Source organism: Gymnodraco acuticeps, unplaced genomic scaffold, assembly GCF_902827175.1.
Source record: "Gymnodraco acuticeps unplaced genomic scaffold, fGymAcu1.1, whole genome shotgun sequence".
Taxonomy (NCBI): domain Eukaryota; kingdom Metazoa; phylum Chordata; class Actinopteri; order Perciformes; family Bathydraconidae; genus Gymnodraco; species Gymnodraco acuticeps.
Window position 1 is genome coordinate 903,082 of NW_022991123.1, and position 15,629 is coordinate 918,710.

General features: G+C 39.0%; 1 protein-coding gene across 1 annotated transcript; it reads left to right on the forward strand.

Moving 5' to 3' along the window:
- Nucleotides 1–716: 716 nt before the first annotated feature.
- On the forward strand, nt 717–13,727 carry unc93b1 (unc-93 homolog B1, TLR signaling regulator). Its single transcript, XM_034237098.1, is given in 14 exon segments — nt 717–833; nt 946–1,081; nt 1,155–1,308; nt 1,402–1,563; nt 4,417–4,546; nt 4,673–4,766; nt 6,407–6,531; nt 8,500–8,589; nt 8,591–8,683; nt 9,401–9,529; nt 9,531–9,675; nt 9,823–9,944; nt 10,062–10,184; nt 11,859–13,727. Coding segments are annotated over 14 exon segments (1,851 nt in total). The 3' UTR covers nt 12,090–13,727.
- The last annotated feature ends 1,902 nt before the right edge of the window (nt 13,728–15,629 follow it).

Below are 15,629 nucleotides of genomic sequence, written 5' to 3' on the forward strand. Positions count from 1 at the left end.
ATATAACACACTATTTGTATTTGTTTTTTCTATTTCTTTAGAGGAACGTTTTATCTAAAACATTTTCTTTAGGAGAGAAAAAATAGAGAAATTAATGTCAACGACAAGAGAATGTACCACTGAATATGTCCCAGAAATACAAAAATAAGCGTTTTCCTTGAGCCCAAACATAACCTTTAATATTGTAACGTCCGAGGTGTTAAGGCTTCAAAGATACTTCAACCCAATGCTTACAATATTGAAGAGACTTCTTAACTCAAAGAAGTTCCAAATATCATGTATGTACTTTTATCCCTTGTTATCCAAATAAGGTAGCTAAAAACTCACATAACAAACTAATAGCCGGCCCTTATCTCACAGTCATAGGAATTCATAAACAAGTAAGTACTAAAAAGAAGCACTTAAAATGAAGTAGTCTCATTATAAATATGACTGCTGCCCATGTTATTTACTCCAACATTAAAAGTCCACAATTTAAAAGACTAATTATATTGATAATCCAGATTTATCCAGCCTTACATTTTTATCTGGAATGTATCCTGATTTTTTTATGACCTGTGATAATTCAACAAAAAAACCTCTGACTATATTCTCATGAGTATGAACTGAAGATGGTTTCTACAGAAGCATAATGGGAGTAATGACACAAACACATTGATTGGGTTTGGTCCAGTAAACAAGTAATAATCCAGAGTACTGCCGGTTTTGGTCACTAGATGGAGGCAGTTGATCGAGAGGTGTTGATCAGGGATGATGATCAGTTTGTAGCGCCTCCCAATGGCGGCATAAATGAACTGCTGAATGTGGACCAAGAAGAAAACGCACAGGAGCAGGTACGTTTTCCTGGGAAAACTCCAGTTCTAGTGTTTCCAGAGAAAGATGTGATTAAATACTACCAACCAAACCCCCCCTCACCTCTCCTTTGCTTTTTCTTCTTGAATAAAGGAGTTTCTTGGCCCACAAGCAGAGTACAACGAGGAGGAGGAGGAGAGGAAGTACTACAGGAGGAAGAGGCTTGGAGTCATCAAGAACGTCCTTGCAGCCAGTGTTGGAGCCATGATTCTGTACAGTGTGTACATGGGTCAGTATGGAACAAAAGACAGTGCATTGGATGAAGGAAGAAGAGCATAGTTCTATTAAATCTTTCTCTACAGGTCTACTGCAGATGCAGCTAATACTCCATTATGATATGACCTACCGCGAAGTGAAGTACAGCAACCTTGGCCTGGAGGACATCGATCACAAGATGCTGATGGGCATCAACGTCACGCCCATCATAGGTCTACTGTACACCCCCGTACTTATCAGGTAGCAAACGCACAAATGATAAAACCTTTCCTTTTGTAACTGAATGTCCTTGCTCTTTAACAACAATATTTCCTCTATTTATATCCCCGGAAGGTTTCTAGGTACAAAGTGGATGATGTTCCTCGCTTCAGGGATCTACGCACTCTTTGTGTCGACCAATTACTGGGAGCGGTACTACACCTTGGTCCCATCGGCCGTGGCTATCGGCGTGGCCATCGTGCCGCTCTGGGCCTCGTTGGGAAATTACATTACAAGGTGAGCAAGCGGATGTGGAAGGGTGGGCGGATAAAGATGTAACATAAGAGGCAGAGGCTGGACCTACGTCATGTGGAAGTACTCATGTGACGTGGACTGACGACCAGTTTCCGATTGTTGGTTTTACCTTCACTGCAGAGAGGTACCAGTTGGCAACCTGTGGCCCTGCCAAGTTGCCCTTGAGCAAGGCCTTTGTTCCCACCGCTGCTTTATAATAGCTGGCTGCCCACTGCTCGTAATTCTAGGATGGGTGAAATGCAGAGGTTATATTTCACTGTGAGTGCAGTACTGTGTACATGTGGACTTCAATTCCTCAATTCTATAAACCCTAAATATATCTTTATACTACCCTTTGACCTTTACCATAATCTTACCATGATCCCTTAATATTGAGCGTTTCTAATGGTCATCAGCGCTTCAATTATATAATTTAGGAACTTTATCCCCTCACATGCCAATGAAGGTAGCCAAAAAAATCAAGTCACAAAACATATAAGGGAGATTTGAGACAATCTAGGAAAATTTGCAAACTTACAGTTAAGCAATTACCTGAAATAATACAGGATTTCAAACCAAAACAACCCTTTAAACACAGGGCCTGAAAAAGAGAAAGTAAAGCGGACCCGCTCCCATGGGTTCATCAAGTCCTGCTGTAGGGAGGCTGTGGCACAGTGGGATAGTGCGTTGGTGTTCGGATCAGGGGGGGTCACAGGTTCAAACCCCACTGCAGTCAGCATGTCGTTGTGTCTCTGAGACACTGCACCCCAAATTGCTCCTGTGGGGATTGTCCACATGTATTGAGTATGTAAGTCACTTTGGATAAAAGCGTCTAACAAGTGACATGTCATGTAGTTACAAAAAGAAAATCTGACATCACTGATGGAACTTTCTTAACTAACAGACTTTTGTTTATTTAATCCTTTATTTAAGCAGAGTCTCTCAAGCATGTGAGCAGTCAAAGTGGGCACAAAATATGAACCTGGACATTTGCATAATAGTGCCCCTTAATAGAGATATGTACAAAGTTTAAAACATTAGTTTTACATTAAGGAAAGCAATCACAAGTGGAATTACAAACACTTGATAATAGTTTTTTTTAAATCTTCAAGTGAAATGAGAGCTTTTACTTTCAAAATCCTTGCTAAGGTGCTGTGTCAGTCAGTACAACTGGAGCTGAATTATCATCAGCTGCTGAAGGTGAATCATTTTCATGTCTGTTCACAAAGAGGTGTAGGAATAACAATACCTTATTGTTTCCATCAGTGCAATGCTCAAACAATAGTTTACGAGGCTCTTTGTTGTGCAGCGCTGTGTTGGGAACTTTATCAGCTCTTTTTTTGTGTTTGTGATACAATGCCGTTAGAAACCCAATTCACCAATCCGATCTACGTTTTTTTATTTCCATGTGTTGAATTTATAAAAATGAATGAAGAAAAACAGATAATGGAAATCTATATTTCATGCGCGCAAGTCATTATTTAATTTCCCAATTGAGTGGTGACTTATTTTTGTTGGCCGACCTGGAAATGAGCCTACCAAGGGCTGCCTCGACTAAAAGCACTGGGATCTTTCCATTGGTTTAGGGAAAGTTGAAGAAAATAAGATCTGTGGCTAACATTTATGATACTTTGACGTTTGCTTCAACGGGAACATATTGACACCACTTTTTAGGATGTATTAACTGTAAATCCAATCGCCAAAAGTTAAAAATGCTATAGGCTAGGGGAGAAGGGGGTAAGTTGAGCCACCCCCTGTTACCAGGCAACGCCTTATAGTTGTAATCAAGTGACAAGACATTATGCAAGCTCCACCCATTTCTCATTGCCTGTGAAAGAGAGATACTCATTGTGGTCTGGTAAGTAAACATGTTTACATTTTCTAGATGTCAGCTATATCGGCTGTCATGTAAAAAAAAAAGTATCCAGGTTTAAACACATATTGTATGTTGATGTGTTGGCAGCGTATTAACCATGTGAATCATTAAGCTAAAGATGAATCTGTATTTTAATGCTAGGCTATTTTTTCTAAAATGGTGGCTATGGGGTGAAGTGAACCATGGTCCTTCGGGTAAGTTGAGCCAGTTTTTCAATGGAGAAATGAATGAAAGTAGGCCAAGTTGATAATAAGAGCTCATTGTAGGCTACATTTAAAGTTGAATTTACCCTGTGTTTGATTGGTAAGATGTATGAAATTGTATCACCATTTGTATGATTACTTTTCCTTTTAACATCAATTTATATTCAAAATATTTGAAAAACTAAGTTTGTATTTGGTTTGTTATTTATTGTTTATAGTTACCTTTACAATTTGTTGTAGGTATGCCCAGGTTTGAACAGGTATGCCCAGGTTTGAACAGTGGTTCAATTTACCCCCTGACCTGGATCAACTTACCCCTACACTGGGGCAAGTTGAGCCACAAGACATTTTTTTTTTAAGAATTAATATTTTCACTGCCCCTGATTAAATATGAATTATTATCATTGCCATTGATAGGAGACATCCTGAATTATAGGTGTGTGTTTTCATTTTTACTATGTGTAATTTCTCCTTGCTTAGAGGACAGCATAACTAAAAAATGGCTCAACTTACCCCACTCTCCCCTATACACAAACTACATGAAATGGCATCGACACCGCTAAGCTAAAGGCTCCGCTATTATTCTGAATGATGACATGACAACAAGTCACTTGTTAGCAACCACTGTTTTTATGACACAATAGCCTCAGATAATAGATTTGGAAATTTGCTCCAAAATGTCTAACACATCCAGAAGTGTACAGGTAATTCTGTATACAGTCTTCAAATGGACACACACCGAACATAAAATGAATGATTGAATTTATCGGCATGCAGGATGGCGCAGCAGTACTACGAGTATGTGAACTACAGAGAAGAGCATGTGCAGGAGCAGAAGAAGCTCCCTAAGGGCGCGTGCCACAGCTACATCATTGTCTTCCAGTCCATCTTCTTCATCATCTTCCATGTGAGTCTAATTTATGCTGCCGTTTAATCAAATGAACCTAAGATTCTTCTCATGTCATGATCAGTTTAACATTGGAAAGATACGTTTGAGCAGCTGCAGAAACTAATGCTCTCTCCTCCTCACCAGCTGAGTTTTGTCTTCGCTGAGTTCCCGATGCGCTTCGTCCTCAACGGCTACCTGCGAGGAAACGAACACATCCTCAAAAATGTCCATAACTGTGGTAAGGGACAGTGTCACTTCCCCACCAGTGATGAACAATTTCTAACAGCAATTGAGGATGACTAAGTATTAGGACTTTTAATTCAGTCCATTTTGACCAATGATTTGTATAAAGATTTGGAAAGATGCTTTTAAGCTTTTTACTCTCTAAACCCTTTTTCCAGTCTTTAAGGCAAGGCAAGTTTAGCGATATAGATATTTAAAAAAACAAGGCATTCTAATGTGCTTAAAACATTTAAAGAATCAAGACGTAGTGTAAAAGAATCACATTATAAAATGACATTTCAAAACAGTCATTACAAAGCTATAAGTAAAAACAAGCTGAAATATAATAAGACTTACATAAATGACAAGAAAAAAAGTTACAGTACAAATGAAGATATTTATTTCTATTTGATTTAAAAAAGGCAGAGGCAAACAGATCTTTTTGCTAAGCTAACTAGCTGCTTTCCCCACCTAGATATTTACCGTTGTTTCTTTAACTTCAACTAGGTATATTGATTTTGCATCGACTCTCCAAAACAATGTTAACTGATTCAATATTCTATATTGACAATGAGTAAGGGGATTTAGATCATTGCTCATTTTAAATGTAGAGAAAACATATATACATGTAACTACTGTGCTCTCCTAAAAGCCACCAGACTTAATTGATCAAACAGGAATTGTACCATGCTGATCAAAACACACTTTATTCAACCTTGACAGAATACAAACAATAACTAGATTAAATATAACTCTGCTGTTTTAACAATCACCAACTTTAGTTTGGCTGAAATAAACCCCTGATTCACAAATGAAATGTTCAAACGTATTTAGACCTAATACTATTCGCATGACTTAATGTCAACACCACTAAGCTTAAGGTGGACTTGGTTTTGGCGTAATGAAGTTTGGCAGTCTTTTGTTTTGTTTGTATTTTATGTCGTAGATCAAAACATGAACATCTTGTGAGCTTAAGACCTTACTTTGGGAATACAACCAAAAACGTGGAAATGCTAACTAATTTCTTCACCCTCTATTGCGTCCAGAAGCATATCTGTCCATGTCTCGAACTGAAAAACAATCTGAGAGGTTCCAGACCAACTAGTATTTTTTATTTGGCCTGTGGATGTTAGGTAAGGTCAGTGGTTCTGAAACTTCTTGTGTCAGTCCCCCCTTTAGAAGAAACATCTCAGTTTTTATTTTCCACCCTTATTCTTGACTGTTTTGCATTGCTCACGTCTTTCCACGGCACGTGCTAGACCAACGTATTTTAGGAAGAGAACAAGTAGAAGTTCAGTGCTAGGCTAGTATACATCTTTTCTACTTCAGTATGTAGCAAAGTGCTACATGAAACTCGAAGTGGCCTCACAGAGCTGCCCTGAAACTAGCGAGGTGCATCACTTCTCCTCAAGCTGTGATGTTTATCATTTTGAACTTCATGCATCATCACTTCCTTTTTGATTGTTCTCAACAAAAGGAGGAAGTAAAAGTGTAGCGAGGTAACACCTCAAAAATATGATCTGCTTCTCTATTCAGCTTGAATAATGTCTTTGGTTATTTCCAAAGATCACAGATGCGTGTGTTACAGGCTTCAGCTCTGACTGCATCCTGAGTGGGATTGAACGCTTGTTTTCCTTCTCCTCTTCCTAATGACAGGAGCAAACATCAAAGGTGTGATCCCTGGCTTCAACACCACCGTGCTCAATAAGCTGCCTCGCTCCATGCTGCTCATCCAAGTGGAAAGCGTCCTCATGGGCTTCGCCTTCCTCTCCATGATCATCGTAAGATCCAAAGGCCCCTACAAACACACACACCTAGAGTTCAGTGTTTTAAGTTGTTTAACATTTATTCATCTGATTGTCTTGTGTCTGTCCTGCATTTTCCTTCTCTTTGGAAGAACCAGGGAATGACAGTTAGGGAGCAATGCTAATTATATATATCATATACAAATGGCCCTAATCCTATTCCGTACATTCCGAACAAGATTTAGAACCAAAGTGATTTTGCAGTCTTACTTGCATCTGGATATGTACTGCATAACTAGAATCAATGTACTGTTGGATTTTCTTGTACTTTACATTTGTGTACAACACTACTTCAATGAAAGCTTTTATTTCTGCTGTAGGACCAACAAACACATTTTCTAAATATTTTTCTTTTGAACAACAATAAATAAGAAGCATAAGAGCAGTACTAATAACTGCGTCTTTATTAAATTGCTTGTAGAATTACCTGACTTACCCTACCTGTCTCTCACGTCTAAGACATGTCAGGCTCTTAAACTGTGTGGAGCAGGAAGCTTCCAAGTTTTCAATAACAAAAAAAGCTGCCTGGTGCAGGAAACAATACTCAGGAGAGCTGTGAGAGTGAACCAAACAGTCATATAATAATAATAATACATTACATTTATAAAGCGCTTTTCCTGGTGCTCAAAGCTCTCACAAGCAAGTCAAACAAAAATAACAACAAAAGTAGAAAGTGCTAAGCTAGGTGGAATAAGAGCAAGGGGTTAGTTGATTAGGAGTTGAAGGCAAGAGTGAAAAGGTGAGTTTTGAGGGATTGTTTGAATGATGTGAGAGTGTTGGCGGATCTGACGTGGCTGGGGAGGGAGTTCCAGAGTGTGGGAGAGGCTGCTGCGTTATTATGGGCCATAAAACCAAAAGAAATGAGCCAGACATTAAAACGCTCAGTAGAGCAGAGGGAACTTGTAGGGCTGGGTGGTGATTCTTTGTGGGTTCATAGTTTTAGAGCAAGATCTTTCACATTACAAACATTCACTGATACATTGCTAGTTTTCCTCATACTGCCTGTGCTGCAGCTCCTCTTTTCACCCTCTGTCTGAAACCAGAGCCCAGTCTGCTCTGATTGGTTAGCTGGCCTGCTCTGTTGTGATTAGTTAATTGCTTAGAGATGTCCCTCCCCTAAGCCTTTTATGTACATTATGTTGGAGCGCTAGCCAATAGAAACGTGAATATAACATAGTGATGTCATTATGTTAGGGTGGTAAACAAAGAAGTTCAATGGAGGTGTTTCAGGCAGGGGAGAGGGAGTGTGTGGGAGAGAAACTCCCTCTGGAGGGAATTCTGGATCTTAGCCTTTGCAGACCATTGACATGCACACAAACCTATAGAAAACACTACAGGGAAGAGATTAACCCCAAGAAGCAGAATAGGCCCCTTTAACATATTTGAGTCGCACTAAGAACAAAGTGTTTTTTGGTCAGGGCACACTCAGGATTTAAAAACATATCCCTGGGCAACCAGTCAATCATTCCATCTCATTTATTTAGCTGCAATTGTATCCAAAGCGTCTCGTATTGTATTCAACCGACCAAAAGTGCAAGGATCATCAAAGTACAGCAACTTTATTAAATGCTGATCTAATTCTACATTTAGAGACAATAGGAGATGGAGAAAGAGTCTGTTTTTGTAGAAGAAACACTCAGATCCTCCAGTTGAAAGCAGTTTAGAAGTCTGGCTGTAGAAATGGGTTGATGTAAATGTACAGTATTGTAGCTTGGCCCATGCATTTATCCCAGCCTAGCTGTAGTTACAGAGGCTTATTCAGCAACGTGTTTGCATTCAGTTTGCCTTATGATCCAAAGTATATTGTAGAGCCTGTGACTTAGTTTTTCATTGCCATATCTACACTGTAGCTAATGTGCACATGACAATAAAGCCTTGAATCTTGAAACGTATCATATCAAAACAATTTCAAATGAATTGTTTGATTTTTGCTGCTTCCCACAGTTCCTGGTGCTGTGTGGCGCCGCCTACCGCCCCACCGAAGAGATCGACCTCCGCAGCATCGGCTGGGGAAACATCTTCCAGCTGCCTTTCAAAACACCTGAGGGACTACCGCCTGCGCCTGCTCTGCCCCTTCTTCATCTACAGCGGCTTCGAGCAGATGTTCGCCATCACTGGATTCTCCCTGGTACTGCACTTTTACTCACATTGCTTCATTTGGATAGTGTGATACCAGAGAGGAGCCGACACATTATAGAAATAAGTACAGATTCAATCAGATTTCAATCTCTTAAACACAGTATGGATTGTAATATACATCCATAATATTTTAGTACAATGTGCACATTTTTACTTTAACTTCTTGTGTTTACATTAATATTCTTATTTGATCTATTATTGGACATTTTACATTAACTTATATTTTTTTGAATTACCTTTTTTGAATTTTATGTTTTTATTGCACACTTATGTTTATAATAATAATAATTCATTTCATTTTTATTAGAGTGCTTTTCCAAGTGCTCAAAGCGCTTTACATTACAAATTACATATATTAGACATTTAACAGTTATTACTGTGGACAATACCCACATTCTTTTTTATTTTATCTTTTTAAAGCACATTCTTACTTTAACTTTTTGTTTAAAGTAAATACTTGTATTTAGTTTGATGTTTTTCTTAAATGAAATTCTTAGGTTGATATACACATTTTTACTTTATTTTATCTTTAATTGCAAAGGTTACTTTAACTTCTTATGTTTATTTGAATATCTTTACTTTATTTTATATTTTTATTGGTTATTCTTATTTTCATTCTATTTGTTTATTTATCTTTTATATATTTCATTCTAAAATGAAGCAACTGTGACCCGGGACCAACAGCCTGTTCTGGTTCTCTCCTCAGTCCTATGGCGTGTGCGCTCTGGGCCTGGATAAGCTGTGGCTCCTCATCCTCGTGTACGGCCTCTCCTGCTCCGTCTTCTCCTCCCTCTCCCTCTGCCTCCTCCGCCTCCCGCGCTGGGTGTGTCTGGTGGGGGGGGGCCGTGGTGCACCTAGTGCTGCTGGTGGCTCTCCTGGCTTTCTCTCCAACCCCGAAGACGCCTTCATATCTGGGTCCTCTGCTGGTGATCTCTGTGCTGTGGGGACTGGGCAGCGCCCTGAACAAGACGGGCGTCAGCAGTGAGTCACGCTGGTGCTGTTCGAGTTGTTGGTATGTAACTTTGTTCACACGTGACATTATCAGCCTGACTTCTCTCTCTCTCTCTCTCTCTCTCTCTCTCTCTCTCTCTCTCTCTCTCTCTCTCTCTCTCTCTCTCTCTCTGTCAGTTCTGCTGGGCATGCTGTACGGTGAGGAAAAAGAGCGTCTTGACTTTGTCTTCACCATCTATCACTGGTGGCAGGCCATCGCCATCTTCATCGTCTACCTCTGGTCCAACATGCCTATGAGGGTATGATTTGTGTTGAGAGAAAGTTCAATGTGTTTGTGTCTCAAGTTTAAAGGATTCAAAGCTTTATATGTCCTATGCATAATAGCTATATTTTCCTATTTTTGCCCCTTTCCTCAGGCTAAGCTCTCAATCGTGTTGGCCACCTTGCTGCTGGCCTGCTTCTGTTACGGGGTGATGGAGCGCCGGCTGGCCAGGAAGATTCCTTTCAGACTGCCTCGCATCCCTCGGCCCCGGCACAAGGTAACCAGTCACCGTCTGACAGCTGAAGAATAAAGGTCAACCTTTATTAGTCCCTAAGGGGAAATCAGTTGCAGCTTGCAGATAAGGAGAATATATTTTAGGGTATTTAACTGAACAAATTGACAACAGGAATTCATTCTCCACTCCACAGCAAAACTAATATTGATGTCCATGTGATGTAGAGAAGCAGCCATTATCTGTACCAGGGTTTCCGTTAGCCGGTAATTACCGGTTTTTAGCTGGTAACATTGGATCATTATCGGCCGATATTCACTCTTAATAGTTTGATCGGTGCTCTCTATAAAGCCCGATCAGGAGAGCTGGATCTGATCGATGTGGACATAAACGCGAGTGAACTATAACCAGACGCGAGAGAGAGATCAGATCAGCTGCTGAGTCTGATGGAGACACGCAGCTCTGCATGATCACCTGAAGCCCCGCCTCTGTTTAGCGAGCTGCATGAGAAACTGACGGGCTGTCAGGAGGGAGAGGGGAAAAGAGAGGGTCCGTTTCTCCCGTGTTATAATCCAAAGTTAATGTAAACTTTTGAATAATGTACTTCATCTACTACAAGTAGTTTGCTTGAATGTAATAATTATGTTGTTTGTGGAAGCGCATCATTTATTGAAAAATGAATCTGAACTTTTCGATCTGTTACGATTATAAAAATGAGCCCCATTAACTGAGTTTCAGCATATCCGGTCATAGTCTGATAATTACCTGCAAACGGATACTCTGCAACACAATTCTTGTTCTTCTTCTTCTTATTATTATTATTATTGAAACATGACCGGTAAGTTTCGAATTTGTCCGGTAAAATAAATTATTTCTGGACATTCGACCGGCAAGAAAAAATCCTAGCGGAAACCCTGATCTGTACACATGCTGCTATTTTCATTTGTTATTTTGATTGCAATTTCACAAATAAGCATTTTCTGCTAGTTTGTTTTATATTTCTCATTTCAAGTCAATAAAATGTTGGTATTAAGTTAAAATGTATTTTTTCTGCCTTCAAAACCCCCCCAAAAAGAACCAGAAATGTGTTTAGCTTATTGTTCCATTAGTTGAATGTCACCCATACACTGAACGGAGAGGTTTCCGTGCGCTCCCTTTATATCTCACTTTAAGCCTTTTATACATTCATTATTTTTTAACATCCCAACTTGTCTGGAGCCATTCATAGTCAAATATGCATCACACAAAAGTGTGATGTGGACATTTGAAATGCCCAGTGCACATACACTGAGGAACCGCAGTGAGGTCAGTCATCTTTTTAAATAAATGATATTTGTTTCTATTTGTTTTAGATTGATTCTAGGATTTTAAGGAAGGAAGAGGGAGTACATGTCATTTTTTAAGTAATTGAACTTATTTTTGGAAAACTTTTAACACAAATTGTTATTCAAAGCAGAGTACTTAATATATCTTGATACACGAAAGTAATAATACTTTTTGTCTTCCACTACACTATTGACTGTCAAATTAGAGCCATGCGTAAATAGGCTATAACGCCAATTTCTGAAGGAACAAACCTCTGTAGAGGAAATCTTTTCGAAATGCGAGTCAGTTATTGTGAAACTTTTTATATGTAAATAGAATGAGAGCAAACACATTTTGACTTTGGAACACCTCTCTTTCCCAGCCATCAATAACATATATTATTTGTGTCCGCAGGTCAAAGGCTACCGCTACCTGGAAGAGGACAACTCGGATGAGTCAGACTCTGAGAGGAGTGATGACGAAGAGGAGGGGCTGGACGACGACGAGCATGTGGCGGAGGAGATGGAAGCTGAGGACGAGGACGGGGACGGAGGAGGCCAAGACGCAGGGGGCCCTGCAGCTGAGTCACCCGGAGCTCGGAGGAGAGGAGCCGAGGGTCAGCACCACAGAGGGGCGGAGGCCTAACTGAGGGAGGAGGGGGAGAGACGAGGAAGGGGCAAGAGGACAGATGGCAGAAGAGGAAGATAATTAGAGAAGGGCTGTTGGGCCCATTACTCCGTTCATATTTTACATATGTTTTTATACAATCTCACATACGACACTTAACTAAAGCATTTCATATTGCCATTTCTTTGAATTAAGGGCTACCCCATTATGGCAACATCATAGTCATAATAATGAAAATATATTAAATAATTTTATAACAAATATGTATTAACAGTGGATTTCTACTTTAAATTCAACTCGGCTGCAAAAAATACATTTAAAATGTTTAACATTATCATTAAATATATAAAACATACACTTTTAAATAAATTAATTCAAATGATAAAAAAAAGTATTTATCATAAAAAAATTAAATGTAAAAAACCATGTTGTAATATTCTCAAGAGCTTTAACAACAGAATAAGGTACACAATACTTTTTTCATTATCTTGTTTTTCTTTCCTTGGAAGTCAATATCACAACAGAAGTCCAGAAGAAAGGGAACATATCAATGTCAATAATTAAAAGCACACACTCGATAAAACACGACTACAACAAATACTTTTCTTTTAGTGGCCCATTATTATAGATCATCAAGTATAAAACATATCTGAAAAGAAAAGAAGTGGATGCAACAAAAAGAGATTGAGAAATAGATTTTCTAAGTTTATCTTCAGTGAAGTCTGTTTGGATGGAGTCATGTTTAGAGCTCTGCTGAATGTGAACAATCTTTTTAAAATGTATGCTAATTAATACAAAAGAAACAACCTAAATGGAGCTACTAGCTCAGACAAGATGCCTGGCATGTGTCTTTGGAAAATATCTGTTTCATTCGCTTTTTTACAGACAATGAATGTAATTGTTTGCTTTTATGCAACAGGTACCGGACAATCAGTCATGTATAGCCAAAGTGAGTGAAGTATGTCAGTTGAGGGATATTATAATTACTTATACGTGAAATAGTTTTTTGTATAATCTACAATACAGTAAACAAGATTAAGAGTCTACACAAATGCTAGCAAGTCTATTATGTGCTTTATCAGCTACCTTTATCAGAGTGAAAATGCTGCAGTTGGCTTAGTAAGCTAAGATGTTAACGTTGGTGTATCAAAGTTCAGTTAAAATCTGCAAACATTAGGATGCTAACTTGACTCGTGTTAACTGGCTTAACAGATCTAATGAATGCTCTGTTCACCACCTAACTTTAGTGTGTTAGCATGCTAACATTAGCCATATAGCGCTGTACAGAAAACACATAATTAACTGTTAACTGCCAAGCTGGTACAGAAAGATTGTGCTGACTATTTCTTAAGAAAGGCACTCAAATTAAGGTGTACACATTAAGGTACAAATATTTTATAGATTTGTAACAGTTGAATTAGTTAATGCCTCAAAATGTCTTGAAATTAAAAATGATGCAAATTTCAAATCTTGTTCAACTCCACAGGAGTTATTAAGCTACAGGGGTTTATAAAGTAAAAATATATAATGAATGTATCATTGACATGAATAGCTGGCACATGCAAATGTAATGAAGTTACTTCCAAAAAAACTAAAGAGGAGGGTCTACATGCCTACATGTCTGTTGAAGAATAAATACTTGAAAATAATACTGAATACCTGACAGCCTTATTGCCTTATATCTCTATCTTTTATACTTTTAACTGTCTAAAGCAGCCTGCATTTCTTCTTATCCTTTACATAAATTAAGGCATTTCCACCATAATTTGGTACAAAATCAATTTATGGTGGAACATTTGATAGAAATCCCAAAATTCAATGTTTGACTCTTATATTTAGTGCAAATTCTGCATTTTCAGCTAAATTCAGCAACAAATGTACACAGTTTACAGCATTCACACGCATTTTCAGCAGGAAATGCATTTTCTAGTTATTATTATTTCAACCAATATTTTGCCGTCGAATAACTTCAGCCTACTTTCAGCTACAGAAACCATTCAAATATGAACATATTCAGCCTTTTCATCACATGATGGGAAACTTTCAACCTTTTCATAATATTTTATACATTTGGAAATATTCAGCTTTTTAAACTCTTTTTTTTTTAACATGTAACTCAATGGGAGGAACCTTCAAATCCTCTTTTACCTACACCGTGCGCCAAATGCTACTCCTTCCACATACTTTCAGCTAGATACTTCATTCCAACTTTTAAACGGTCACAAGACCTTCAGCTATAAAACTTATACTTCAGATTTCTCATATCTTTTACACTTTTTGAGATATTAAAGTTAGTTTGGAGCTTGGTAAAGAGGCCTTCTTCAGATTTTAACATGAGTGTGTATTGAGCAGCTCGTTAAGGCTTAGAGTGCGTGATGTCACAGCTAGGGTGCGGGAGAGCTTGAAACTCACCTTCATATATTTTTTTAACTGCCATCATTCCCAAACCCTACACTCCTGGGACATAATTCTATGCTTGAATTGTAGGAAAACCTCTCTTATGTTGAAAAAAAAAAAATAAGGACACAAATTAAACAAAATGCCTCCTGAGGGCATGAAGTGACAAAAACTTTCAACATAAATGAATCACAAACAAACACAAATTAAGGCCCATTGTAAATAAAGTCAGATCTTTCCTCAGAGCAGCAGCTGCACACCTTTAGTAAATCTGCCATAAATGCCACATTATGGACCCGAAAGTCCATACAAAGCAGATTCCGACGCTCCTCACGGTCCTGACATCCTCCACGCGTTGACATTTTACGAAAGCAGCTACCGTTTTTAAACTATAGTTAGAAATGTAAGAGGTTTATTTCTCATTCAGAACAATGGAAAGGCTCTCCTTTCACAGCACATCTCCATGGAAACCTTTGATCTCTGGCCTCACGTACACAGATGTTTGATAACGTTGTCACTGTGGTAACCTTTGATCTCTGGGCTTACACACACAGGTGTTTGTAAACATTCATTCACTATTACTTACATTTAATATCTAACTCCTTCAGCCTACTTTCAGCTACAGAAACCATTCAACTTTATTGCAAATGCAATTGAAATGCAGCGTTTTTCTGTTGTATTTGTTTTCAGAGTTTGTTTGTTTTTCATTTCATTATTTGCAGGTGTTTCCTGCTTATGTATGCGTTTTTGGCCGTTGTTCAGCGTTTGCACCTGCCGGCCACCGTGAGGGGCCGGGCGGTGGTGGCGAAGTCGATAGGGGCTTGGCTTGGCAACTGGAAGGTCACCAGTTCAAGTCCCGGCAAGACCAAGTGCTACCGAGGTGTCCCTGAGCAAGGCACCGTTCCCCGCGCGCCGTTCAAAATGGCAGCACACTGCTCCTAACACTAGGATGGGTCAAATGCAGAGAAACAATTTCCCCACGAGGGATTAATAAAAGTCCATCTTAATCTTAAAAGCAGCTACAGAGACCATTCAACTATTAACATCAGCTTTTTCGAAAGGGGTCTGCCTGCAGGCTTCCACTCTCAGGACAGTTCCGGTGTAGGCTCCACTGTCAGGACAGGAAGTGACGATTCTGACGAACATGTTTTTTCCCCCGCC